The sequence below is a fragment of the Mytilus edulis genome, chromosome 2, assembly GCF_963676685.1.
Source record: "Mytilus edulis chromosome 2, xbMytEdul2.2, whole genome shotgun sequence".
In the NCBI taxonomy this organism is placed as follows: Eukaryota; Metazoa; Mollusca; class Bivalvia; order Mytilida; family Mytilidae; genus Mytilus; species Mytilus edulis.
Genome location: NC_092345.1, coordinates 4,141,747 through 4,155,509, shown reverse-complemented (window position 1 = coordinate 4,155,509; position 13,763 = coordinate 4,141,747). Strand labels below are relative to the sequence as shown.

Genomic DNA, 13,763 nt, shown 5'->3' with positions numbered 1-13,763 from the left:
AAATGCAGAACCGAATAGAATGGAAAAAGGCATGACAGAGATTACAACTAAACTTGAAAAACGAAGTGCAAAATGTAATCTCACTGAATTCCTGAGAGCCAACTTACTCATGTAGAGGTATTAACAACATCCAAAAGCCAAATACTAACCCAACTTACTGTATAGAAGAACTAAATGAGACAGCATAAAATAAGATATGGAAATTGTTTTATATTAAAATTCAAAAAGAAAGCCTGAACAAACAGGGCCGTAAATTACATAGACTGAGGCATGTAGGCAGTTGCCTCCTATTGCAAACCGAGAAAAAATGAAGAAAAAAACACTGAAAAAAAAACCAAACAAATGGTTAAAATCATGCTTTATTTTAATAGTACTGGTTGTTACTCTTACACCTATTAAGGAGGTTGGGTAAAAATATTCGATAGAGCAAGCATTCAAACGTAATGTCATGCAACTAAAGCATGGAACAGGTGAACAATGACGGAAAGCAGATTGTGTAGTCTCTCTATGCAACACATACATCTACATAGAAGTCACAATGTTGCAATATTGAATGCATATAAGTGCTAAAGAGATGGGATTCGACAAGGCACAGAAAATTTTTGACAAAGCCTAACCGAATAAAACTTTCAGTGTAAACAAACTGTGTTACGCTATAATAATTTGAATTTGATAATTAAAGTTTTGTTAAGTATGCATTTTCATTTTATATGTTTTAAGGTTTGAAAATTGTGTCTCTGGAATGAAGTAGAATAGCTCCATTTGGACAGCCAAAAAACCTGATAAACCATAAAAAAAAAATTTAACTTCAGGGGGCATTTTATTTTAAGTACGCAAATTGGTTCCCTAAAACTTAGTAATAATAGCTTTTGAAGAGTCATAATTTAGCAGGACAAAGGATAAAAAAAATCTTACTTTAACCGCACACGTTATCTAACTTTGGATAGTAAATATTTTCAATATATTCCAGGCGCTTATTTATTAAAATATTACATAAAAACAAGAGGTGAATTCTGGGTAAGTACATTGCATTTTCTGCATAAAAAGGTCCACAAAATTTTTCGCCTCGCTCCGCTCGGCAAACCTCAACTACCTCCCCTCATAGGGAAGGCACTTTACGGCCCTGAAAAAAAGACAGACATCAATATACTCGATCATGTCCACAGCCAAGATGGCCACCAGCAGGAGACTTCTTTTAACAAAGGACCCTATGGACAATACAAACATTTTGTCTTCTTTTAGTGAACCCCTGAATGGACTAAAACCAAACAGGGAATATATGTTCCTTATGAGGTGTTGACCAATTGCTATTACTTTGAAGCCGATCAATCATTAAGATTGTCACTAGATAGGGACTTAGTTTAACAAAGAACCGTAAAGAAAATAAATTTAAAATGTCTTCTTTTAGAGGACCACTAAATAGAATGAAACAAGCATTATGTGAGTAATGCATGACAATACATAGTCTTCTACCGGTTAAAAAATCATTTTATTGGAACAAAATTCTAACTTGATCTATAGCTTGTCATGGTGTAAACTATATAACAAATATCAAGTCAACATTTTCAAGCATGACTAAAAAAGTGCAAACACTAATTATTTTAGTGAATTTTTTAAGTGAAAGGACCATAACTCTGCATAAAATCATCAGACCGGTTGTCAAATCAATATCTTCAACCATGTAGAAAAAAACGTGTGGAAAACTGATTTACCAGACAGACAGACAGACAGATTGCGTCGGTAGGGGAATACATACACTTGTTTTCTTTTAGAGAACCACTGAATGCATTATTGAATGAAGCCACCCATGGCATGAATGTTACTTATGAGGTGCTGATTAGTCTTAGTGTTGTTACTTTTAAGACGATTCATCATTCCAAGTTGGCCACTGGTTAGGGACTTTGTTTAACATATGACACTATAGACAGTACATACAAATTAATGGTTTCTATTAGAGAACCACTGAATGGAATGAAACTAAAAACGGCATTAATGTTTATAAAGAGGTGCTGACCAAGTGTTGTTACTTTGAATACGATCCATCATCCAAAATGGCCACCGGTTAGGGACTTTTTTCAACATATGACACTATGGACAATGCATACAAATGTCTTCTATTAGAGAACCCTTGAAAGGAATGAAACTAAACATGGCATCAATGTTTATAATGAGGTGCTGACCAAGTGTTCTTACTTTGAATACGATCCATCATCCAAGATGGCTACAAGCGGGGGACTTCGTTTGACATAGCGGACGTACCTATGGACAATACATACAAATGTCTTTTAGAGAACCACTGAATGGAATGAAACCAAACATGGCATGCATGTTCCTTATGATGTGTTATTACTTTAAAGCCGACCCATCATCCAAGATGGCTACCAGTAAGGGACTCAGTTTAACACTTCAGAATCTATTTCGAAGATAGAGATGATCCAAAGGATAGCTGCTCGGTAAGCCTGCAACAGATGTCAACAGATGTCATAACACTAGCAGTGTATCAAGCATGCGCAATACACTCAACTAGCCACAATTAACAAAACGCAGGCTACGTGCAAGCCTGGTTATGATGTACAAGATCACTCATCATCTAGTTGCTATACCATCTAGCACAATTATCATCCCATCAGACTCAAGAACAAGAAAACATCATTCTCACACCTTCAGATATATTTATACTTCCAAAGACTAGTACAGATTTTCATTTTTCCCATACATAATAACGCATTTGAATCTTTAACCAACTACAGTTGCAAACACACAGACAGTCTACTCTTCAAAGAGCAGCTTACATATGCTGTTCTCTCCACTCTCATTTAAATAGATTCATCTACTGTATATAGTTTTAATCACTACATCTGTTCTTTGTATATAACTAAAATATTAACAAGTTTTAAATAAATAGGCCACGAATGCACCAGTTATTAATCATCTTTAATCAGATGGAAAAAAAACTTTAAGAACAACAACAAAGAACCCTATTAATAATACATGCAAATGTCTTCTTTTAGAGAACCACTGAATGGAATGAAACCAAACATGGCATCAATGTTCCTTATGGGGTGCTGACCAAGTGTTGTTACTTTGAAGACGATCCATCATCCAAGATGGCTACCAGTAGGGGACTCCGTTTGACATAGGACCCTATGGACAATGCAAATGTCTTCTTTAAGAGAAATACTGAATGGAATGAAACCAAACAATGCATGAATGTTCATTATGATGTGTTGACCAAGTGTTGTGACTTGAGCCGCAACTCCTCTAAAATCATACAAAATCGACAATATTTGATATGACATATAAATGAAGCGTTTTGTACTTCCTAAATTTGACTTTCTAACAATCCTTTTTTTATAGAAAACACTATTTTTTTAGAAAATTTCAATATTAGAAAACCGTTATCTATCTTTCGAGTATGCTCAGGTGAGCAGAGGTACTGTTGTTAGCCTGGAATCCTATCTCACTGCTCAGAGAAGTAAAAGATTGGGTTAAGATGTCAGGCTAACTAACTACCTGCAAAATTCAAAATCTTAGGGTATTGAATATTTATTTTCCAACCGAGATGAATGGGGTCTTTTTCATTATGTTCCTCATTATTATCTCTATGAGAATGTGACTTGCAAATGCTAATACAACTGCTTACCAAATATTATTGACAAAACATTGATGGCTAACCTTAAAACTATGCTAACATTTAAAGTCAATAGATCATGACTTAGTGGGTGGAGCCAAATAATAAGTATACCAATGCTAATAATTCAGCATACCTAATCAGGCTTTACAACAGACTTTTGAAAATAAAGGCCTGGAGCTCAATTTTAGGCCAAATTTTGTTACAGGCCCTACAGAAATTTTACAAGGTCTGGCTGCTGTGCCTGTGGTTAAGTGTGAAGACTGATGTCATTGACCTTCCACAAATGGTTACCCATAAACTGACCTAATCACAAACTAGTAGTATTACATGTAAACTTAAAGCATTTAATCCCGCTGCAATTGTTTGCACCTGTCAGGAATCTGATGTTCAGAAGTTGTAGTTTATTTATGTAGTTCATAAGTGTTTCTGGTTTTTAAAATAGATTAGACTGTTAGTTTTCCTCTTTGAATGGTTTTACACTAGTTATATTTTGGGGCCCTTCTAGCTTGCTGTTCGGTGTGAGCCGAGGCTTTGTGTTGAAGACCTTGCCTTGACCTATAATGGTTTACTTTTATAAATTGTGACTTGGATGGAGAGTTGTCTCATTGGCACTCATAACACATCTTCCTATCTCTATTAAACAAAAGTGTCAAGGCCAATATGTTATTCAATTATTTGATTGATTTCTTTTAACACAAAGAATGGTATTGTTACCAAACATTGAAGAACAGCTTTATAAATCAACATGTGTGTAAATCCAATCAATTCAGTTATTAGATATTTTTTCTAATGGTGGGCACTGCTGGACAGTCTCCCCAATGACAGATCCATTCCAACAATGAGAAAGTGTATCCCGAGGTATATACAAATGCCAAAAGTGAATAAACATACTATTAAAAAATATACATCTTTTGTAATTTAGATTCTGTACATCAGATTGTCATAAACAAATACTATAAAGTTAACCATGTAAAATGTCTTTTATTTTATTTTTTTGTTCAACAATAAATTATATAACAACAGATACATAAACAAATTACACATCAGTTCATTTTTTCTTAGATTTTCCTTTACTTTTTGTCTTTTTTTCTGGCTCTGCATATTTTGCCTCTAGATCAGCAAAGAAACTGTTCATTTGTTTTGCTCGTGACTGCTGATTAGAATGAATTAGAGATTTTAATGCTTCGTCTTCCTCTCCAAGTCCTAACTTTTTAGCCTCTTCATCAGCTTCATCTGCCTCCTCATCAGCCTACAAAATGGTAAAATGTCAATTTAAAATTATTTCTTGTTTTGTTGGTTAAAAGTTTTGCAGACCATAGAAGACCCTCATGAGTAGTCAAGGTCCTTTAATCAAAGAGCTGAAAGCTCTGAGGAAAAATGATGCAACTGTCTCTAATATTGGGATATTTTTTATGCAAGTCTCGATTTTCACATACCCTAATTTATTTAGTTTAACATTGCAACATGTCTCGTAAGCATAAAATTGATATTCGTATATGTGTGTGTGTGAAGTGAAGATGACAACTACCTGTTTTTTTAGTACAAACTAGAACACACCCGTGATATCACGGGTCCGTGACTAAATTAAAGTATATAACTATGCGCAAGCCTTATTTTAGTATTAGTATTGTCATCTGATAAAGTCATGCCGATTATAAGATACACAGTTTTTCTCTGCTTTCAAGTCTTTCTGTTTGAACCCGTCGAACTGAAACAATAATATTAATTATTTGGAAAACAAAACGTCCTGGATGGAGTATTTTTTAATCAACAGCATTGTCCTATATAAGTTATAAATAAAGTTGAATTCTTTGCTTCGCTGTTTTACGTCATGCCCACTAACAAATTGAAAACTGTACCTATAAACGCCTTATTTTTAGTACAGATTTTTAGTATTCGTATTGTTATCTTAGAAAGTCTTACTAATTAAAATACTACAATAGGTAACAATTTGACAATTTACAGTAGTGTCAACCCTGTGGTTATGACCCGTGTATATAGCATATTAATGCTGAAAACAACGTTTGGTGGTGCGCCTGTCAGATGCGGAACGTACAGATAAGGTAAAAGGTAACAGGTGAATATACTATTGGTATCGGTAGCGGACTCGACCCGGAACTTCTTAATTATTGGCAATATTAATTACGTGGAAAACAAAAGGGCCTGGAGTGGTGTAATTTTTAATCTACACCTTTGTACTATATTAGTTATATATAAAGTTGAATTCTGTGATTCGTCGTTTTTACGTGATGACGGCTGACAAATTGGACCTCGTAATTTTAGTATTATAGATGAATAGGTCAAGACTACCTGAATGATCTACAGTTGACTACTGGCTGTTTTTTTGTACAAATAAATACTGTAGAAAGGCTTGTTAAGTTCGCACTGGTACATATGATAGTCCGAAATCCCCTTCTTCCCACGAAATTTTGGGTAAAAAAACTTTTTGTTTCTGTAAGAAAAGGTCTAACAGGTCAGGAATAACCACCAATTGGTGGATTATACCTCAATTGACGTTTAATCCACTAACTGAGGTATATTGGTATGGACCAATTGACGTATAAAGTTTTTTTGTAATAAAATGCTAGTAAGAGATAGGAGCATCATTTCGCAACTTACAACCTATTTTATGACCATTGTTGAGTCCTCCTTAAGTTTCAGTTTTGTCAAAGCCTGTTGCATCTCTTGAGAATGCATGTGTACAACAATTCTTTTGTTGAAACATCTGTACTATTGACCATAATTGACTTTTAATAATGAAAGTCAGGTATTAACAGAGAGCTCCATTCACCTGTGGAGTTGTACTCAAAATCACATGAGTCGATGACTGCAGACCATATTGATGTCCATTGACAGGTGATTAGTGGTTAATTTGCCAATCAAGAATTGACAAGATAACAATAGAAGAAACTGCAAATACAATTATTGATTAAATGCAATATCTTATGTCACTATACTAAACTAGGAATGTTTGACATGTTTCATACCATAATATGCTTTTAAGAAAACAATGCTCCATTTGGTTGAATAATTTGATTTGAAAAACAAAGAATTATACATCAATTGGTCTATACCATTATATGTCAATTGGTGGATTATACATCAATTGAGGTATAATCCACCAATTGGTGGTTATTCCTGACCTGTCTAATGAAACTCCAGTAATTTCAAATCCTGTGCGATCGTTTGCCGTATTTTCTTGGGAAAACCTGTTTTCCATCATCAAACAGAAGCTGAAACTGCTTGTAAATGATTCTTAAGTTAAATTCACTTAAAAAACAATTTAGAAACTTGAATATGTTTAAACAGGAAGTATATAAAACACGTGTAAAAGAAGAAAATAACCAGTGAGAGTCAAAATCCGTACATGACAGATATCACTATAATATGTCTTTGAAAGTAAAACAGTACCATCATTTTGTAAAACAGTCTTTAATATACCTATCACATTAATGTTTGAAGGGTCTTAAGCTAATACAAACCATATTCAGTCAGGGGTACTACTTGTACAAGTGTATTTTATTTACTTAAAGAAGTAAAAAAAAATATACACATATAAGTAAATTTGTAGGATACTTATACAAGTGAATTTTATTTACTTGTATAGGTAAAAAAAAAATTGGCTGAGTTATGTCCCTTAGGCATTCAGAATTTTTTACTTGTATAAGTAAAAAAATCATTCTTTCTTCTTTTCTTGAATTTTTAAGATTTCTTTGCTCTAATAGAAATTTAAATTGTGTACCCTTTACAGATGTCTTTACTCTTTACTAATCATTTAAGTGTAATTTCATGGACAATGAAAATCCCATTTATCTGTTATCTTCATAACACTGCTCATTTACAAGCCCCATAGGAGCAATTTTTGGTTGCCTTGCGCAAATATACAAGATCTTTGCTCAATCAGTTTCTTAGATGAATTAATGAGATGAAACATTGAACTTTAATGAAAAAATTTGAGCAAACCTGGGAAAAATCATTAAAGGCATGATTTTACATCTCAAAACTTGAGGATTTTTGTGGGATTGTAAGAAAAATTTACTTATACAAGTAAATTTTTTAGAAAATTAAGGGGAGATTATTCAAACATTATTTATTTACTTATATATGTATATTTTTTTTTACTTCTTCAGGTAAATAAAATACACTTGTACAAGTAGTACCCCTGACTGATATTAGGCAGTATGAGCACCAAAACGGAATGAACAATAACCGATTACGTTTTGTAGTTTACAAATTCTAAGCTGGTTTACGGTTTTCTTTTTTCAATCAAGCAGATACATGTACCAGTTTATTTCAACCAATGCATTGAAAAGAAATGAGAAATTTGTAATGAAAGGTTAAGATTTTATATTTATCAGTATTAATTTGATATTGAATAGAAATAACTTATTAATATGGATGAGTTAAAATTATTAGTTTGAAAAATGATGAGAGCTCCCTCTACAATATCAATAGCAAAGATGGTGGAATGTAAACAAACCACTGCGCCGCGAAATTGAAGTTGTTCTCTTATTTCTTGCTTATTGTACTCTATAGTCCGCACCCCCTCTGGAAGGTCCAATTTTGGAAAATAAAACCGGGGACTATACAAGTCTTTCTATGGACAGGTCAAGATTTTTTGTTTGTAAATAAAATAAAGTATGTAAACTGGTTCCCGTCCGACTACAACACTTTGTTCCAGTGTAGCGTAATACAAGCAGATTTCAGTTAGTATGTAAAGTAGTAAATATGAAACTGAGTGCAGTAGGCGAATATATAATCAACTTCCGGTTCTGGTCAATGGTATCGGAAACATGCCACTGAAAGAGTAATTTTCCAAAAAAAACATTTTTCATCATAAAAGGTTGGTGTTCAATGCATTATTCAGCAGTTTTCATGTTATACATGATACATGTATTATATTAAGTTTACTAAGAAGTACAATATGAAACAAATGAAAGCTTTGAAATGTAAATTGCCTCTAAATTTTATTGGTTTTAAGCTTTAAAAAAAATGTCCATTCATGCTGTGCAACAGAATTATCAGAATGACTTGTCAGCCATTGACTTTTTTTGTTTACTTTAGTTGTGCCCTTCTTAAAAGGAATTGACAAAAAGTCATAGCATCACCATATTCCGAGAGAAAAAAAATCATAATTTGTACAGGTCTGAATTAGGACTAGTCTAGAAAGGGGACTAGGCATGAATAGACAAAGAAATGACAACATTTAACAAAGAACCAACAAAAAATATAAAAGACAGTTCAATAAAATAAAAAGTACTTTTAAATGAATTTCATAATTGTTTAAATAAAAGCTATTAAATATATATAAGGGAAAATAACTATTGTGTGGATATTTCCCTGTTTACAGTATATTGTGCATGTTTTTTCTTTGCCCATACCTTTCTTTTTCACTTTGTCTATTTTTGTCTTAGTTATGCCCCTACCTTTCGTTTCCTCTCAGCTATTTTTGTCTTAGTAATGCTTCTTGTAAAGCCTTTAAACTCTGTAATTTCCTTTTTCTTGATTAAATCTTTGAGGATTTGTATAAACCTTGGTTCATCTTCTGCAGTACAACACATCACTCCATCCATAATCATGCTCATATCACCTTCATATTCACAGTATAAATCTTTTAAGTCAGATAACTCTTCATCAGAGCCTAAAATTTAATTATAAAACACATATAAATGTAGATACAAAGGTAACACTAAATATATGTATGAGAAGCTACATGAACATCCAACTGTCATTGACATTACTATTTTTTAAAATAGCTATAACTAGCGGCAGATTCCAAAAAGAAATGAAAAATTCCGTCAAAAAGAACAAATTAAGAAAAATAATACTAACTGTTATTTGAATGATAATGTGTGAATGTTATATTGAATAAGAATGTTATATAAAGCAAGAAAACCAATTATTGGATATGATTGTTTCCATTAAAAGTAGAAAGGATCAAAACAAGATGAAAAATGTGAACTTTTTCAGTTTAACGGAAATTACTTCCCATTTTTTGACACAAGGTTCATGTTTTACGATGCTTTAAGTTGACACTGGTATAATGGTTTTTATTAGTGTAGTTTGATTATTCAAACATCCCTGTTTCTAAATCTTTTGCTTTTCTTTTGTTAAAAACATCTGTGATATATATTTTTTTCAATTTCAAATACCTTACTTATTAGATGCTCGTCTGTCAATAAATTTTATGATAGCAACAGGTTTCATAAAATCTTGCCACATCATTGTAGGTACTTATATAAGCCTGTTAAAATTGTATTTCATAATGTACATTAAACATACACATTTTGGACCTTTCAATTTACTTTATTTAATCAATAGTTTTATCAATTCTGTTGCTAACATAATTTCTGTAAAACTTGACATTTTATGTTAGCAACATTTGGATGTGCTACAAATTAGAGTTATCTATCCTGGGTTGAAATCTTTTTAAATTTCAGGCAGCGGTATTTTGCAGGAGTTCTTAATATGACTTTCAACTAGGATAAAATCTCCAATGTTGGTTAAAAATGACAAATATATATATTGTCTGTCAAATTTATTTATGTTAGCAACAAGTCCGTCAATATCTTATGTTAGCAACACATTTTAGTCCGTCAAATTTTATGTTAGCAACAATAATGTACGTCAAATCTTATGTTAGCAACAAAAAAGTCCGTCAAATATTATGTTAGCAACAAAAAAGTCTGTTAAATGTTATGTTAGCAACAAAAAAGTCTGTCAAATGTTATGTTAGCAACAAAAAAGTCCGTCAATTTTTATGTTAGCAACAACTTAATTTCTGTCAAATTTTATGTTAGCAGCATTGTTCATGTCTGTCAAATCTTATGTTAGCAACTCAAAGATAATCCTTTTTTGAAGTTATTACAATTCCTTTTTTAATTGGTGCAGATGTTCAGAAATGTTTTATTCCAATTTGCCTTTCATATAAAATCAAGATATACATCCAAACCTTGATAATACTGAAAATATCAGGATTTTTTGTGTTGCTAACATAAAAATTTTCCGTCAAAATGTCTGTCAATTTTGTTATGATAGCAACATTTTTTTAAGGTGTTCTTTAAAAAATATAATGCGAATAGATCTATTTTTTGTCAAAAAGTGTTTACTTATATAAGTATAACATGTATTCCAAAACAGAACTTCATTGAAGTTGATTTTGTTAAATATATTTTTGGGAACTTTTCAACTTTCTTATTTGGAATCTGCCTAGCACTAAATTAAAGTAATATGCAAATATATAAAAAAAGAAAGAAAATTGTGTGTTTGTAAATTTTCATTCTATTTATAAACAGGTTCATGCTCACCGGCAAACTGTAGAAAAAAAAGGCATTTTCTCTTTTTGATCTTTCACGTGAAGGTCCATCAATGCTACAAATGTAATCTTGAGATGTTGGGTTGCTGTTTCATTACCATGATTACTATATGCCAAACAGTTACAATAATCATACTTTACCTTTATATTTTTCTTCAAATTCTTTAATATCCTGTGGTGTTACTTGGTGAAACAGAATTCTCCAGTAATCATACCAATCCTTGTCTTGTGTCAAAACATCATCTTCATCATCAACTTCACCTAAATGTACAATTCCTTATTTGTAATAAAATTCAGAATAAAAATTTGGTATGTTTCTAAAAGACAGCAGTTACAACCTGACCGAAGAGCAGAAACAGCCCAAGCCACCAATGGGTCTTCAACACACTAACATAAGAAAATTCCTCACCAAGAGGAGGGCTACAACTGGCCCCTACACAGTCTCTGTCAAGATGTGTTAAGGCCAAACATACCTGTTTTCCTGTTTCCAGACAGACAAATATTGGAAGATACATGTAGGTAGGTTAAATGACTGTTTAAAATGAAGTTTACTAGGATTGTGTATTGTTATAAAATGTGTACATGTATTAAAACTATAAATTTTATGAAAACTGTGTTCATACATTATATATGTATATACGTTTTGTACATGTATAACCGTAAGGAATGCAAAACGATGCAGCATTCAAAAATCAAAACATGTTTACTATGATGAACATTACATTTTGTACAAGAGCAATTCTCAAATATACTTATGGGAACCACCTAAAATCAATATTTAAATCAGTTTTGAAGTTATTTTGTATTAAAGTTATTTGAAAGAACATGTACATGTATAGCTAACAATCAGCAGCATAACCTGAAAAAGCTGAAGCTTGTGTAGTAAACCTAAGGAATATTACTAGTTACAGCGAACTTATATGATAAATACTGCACTAGCTCTCACCCAATTTGAAATTTACTGACCCTGAATATATTGTATTTATAGGTTACAATCATTCTGTGTAACAATTTTATCTAATTACAGACTATCTTGATATGGGGAATTTATATGTACATTGTATACATGTACAAGTAATAAGACATAGTTGTTAACATTTTGTACCTCACCTGTTTCATCATATACTGCTCTTTTGTCTTTATCTGACAGAATACAGTATATCTTTCCAAGGACCTGGAATTTCTCTGTGGCCGTCTTCTTTCCATCTCCATGGACTCTGTCAGGATGTACTTTCAGAGACAGCTTGTGGTAGCCTCTTTTTACTACAATGAAAGCAACAGACATCAAAATATTGTGTTTATTCATGTAAAATAAAAGTAAAATGATCAACCAAGAAATGTTCAAAGCTGTAGAAATTACTAGTTTCTTGACATACATGTCACTACGTAAGTACCTTTGGAAACAAACATTATTTCTTGTTTATCTTGCATACATGTACATTGTGTAATGACAATCACGAAGAAGCTTGATGAACTTTAAAAGTACATGCGATCACCTTTATCTGGTAAATTACTTCATAAACATGATAAAGGCTTGCATTATTGACAAAATTTTCATTGTAAGGATTTACAGACAAGTACATTCACATAGTTTTTTGGATATATCAACTTTAAATGTTAAATGGGTCTAAAGCCATTATAGGTAAATAAATTATAACATCTTCCAAAACTCAACCTGTTAGACTACCTTTATATTTCCTGGTCTTAAACAGTAATATTCCTTCTTAAAACAATTAAGGCATGTATATTTGTTAAGAAAAACCAGAAATAGTGTGGCCGAATCGACTATGCCTTTGGACTACGGCCTAAACCGAAGGTGGGGAGTGAGCAAAATGTGGTTGATTAAATAGGGAATCACTTTATCATGAACGGAGGGGGGCCTTCTAAGACAGTCATTGGGGTTCCGCTTATGAAAATTTCTGGATCCGCAAAGATCTGTAAACGACTTGGCCGAAACGTCTCGAAAGCACAGAAATAATCAGAACTGGGCGAATTAAGAGATAACCTTACCTTCACTAGGAGATGCATTTTTGGGGAGTGAAAGAACTTTGTACAGATCTTTAGTTTTGAACAGTTTCTTGCAAGACTCTAGTAGTCCTGGCATTGTCAACCTTATTTGCAAAACCTTTTGTTTATTATGACGAAATTTGGCGCGTCAATTTAACGAAGAAAATCGCATTAAAGGGAAATAATCGAAAGGAAGGAAAGTCTAAAACATGGAATGTGAAAATGCGTAAGTGTGAAAATGATATTTCTGTCATATATCGATAACAACTCAAACTGGAATTTTTTTAAATGAGATTAATTATTTAAACACTGTCAAAACAACGATTAATTTTCAAATGCCGTTATCTTACCGAAACATTAGATAGGAAGCACAGTTTTATATAATTGTTAAGATATATTATTTATTCAAATGTTCTCTTATATCCTTGAGGCATCGTCCCCTGGTATCAACTGCATTCAAGTTACCTATGATGCTTCCTTGTTTGCTTTTGATACAGGTAGGAAAGAGACATTTACACACATTTTACATGCCTATGGCCCATAAGGTATCGTCCCCTGGTGTCAGCTGCCTTTAGGAAACCATAATGCTTTCCTATTTGCTGCTGACACAGGATCCGGATGAGTCATGGACATGTTTAATTTCTACTTTCTTTTTGGCTAATTATTATATATTTAATTGATCCAACTTTTTGTGTACTATACATATGTGGATATCTATTTTTCTTTTCTTTTTTCTTTTTGGGCTGCTTGTTTGTTATCTATATCAACCACACTTGTAATAAAATGCATTAGTATTAAAAAAAAACA

General features: G+C 32.4%; 1 protein-coding gene across 1 annotated transcript; it reads right to left on the bottom strand.

The window, feature by feature from the left end:
• Positions 1–4,595: 4,595 nt before the first annotated feature.
• On the bottom strand, positions 4,596–13,119 carry LOC139511263 (dnaJ homolog subfamily C member 9-like). Its single transcript, XM_071297872.1, has 5 exons — positions 12,960–13,119; positions 12,060–12,212; positions 11,091–11,210; positions 9,061–9,275; positions 4,596–4,883 (listed from the first exon to the last, which is right to left on the bottom strand). Exons 1-5 carry the CDS (start codon positions 13,051–13,053, stop codon positions 4,683–4,685), a joined length of 783 nt encoding a protein of 260 aa, XP_071153973.1. The 5' UTR covers positions 13,054–13,119; the 3' UTR covers positions 4,596–4,682.
• Between the last annotated feature and the right edge of the window lie 644 nt (positions 13,120–13,763).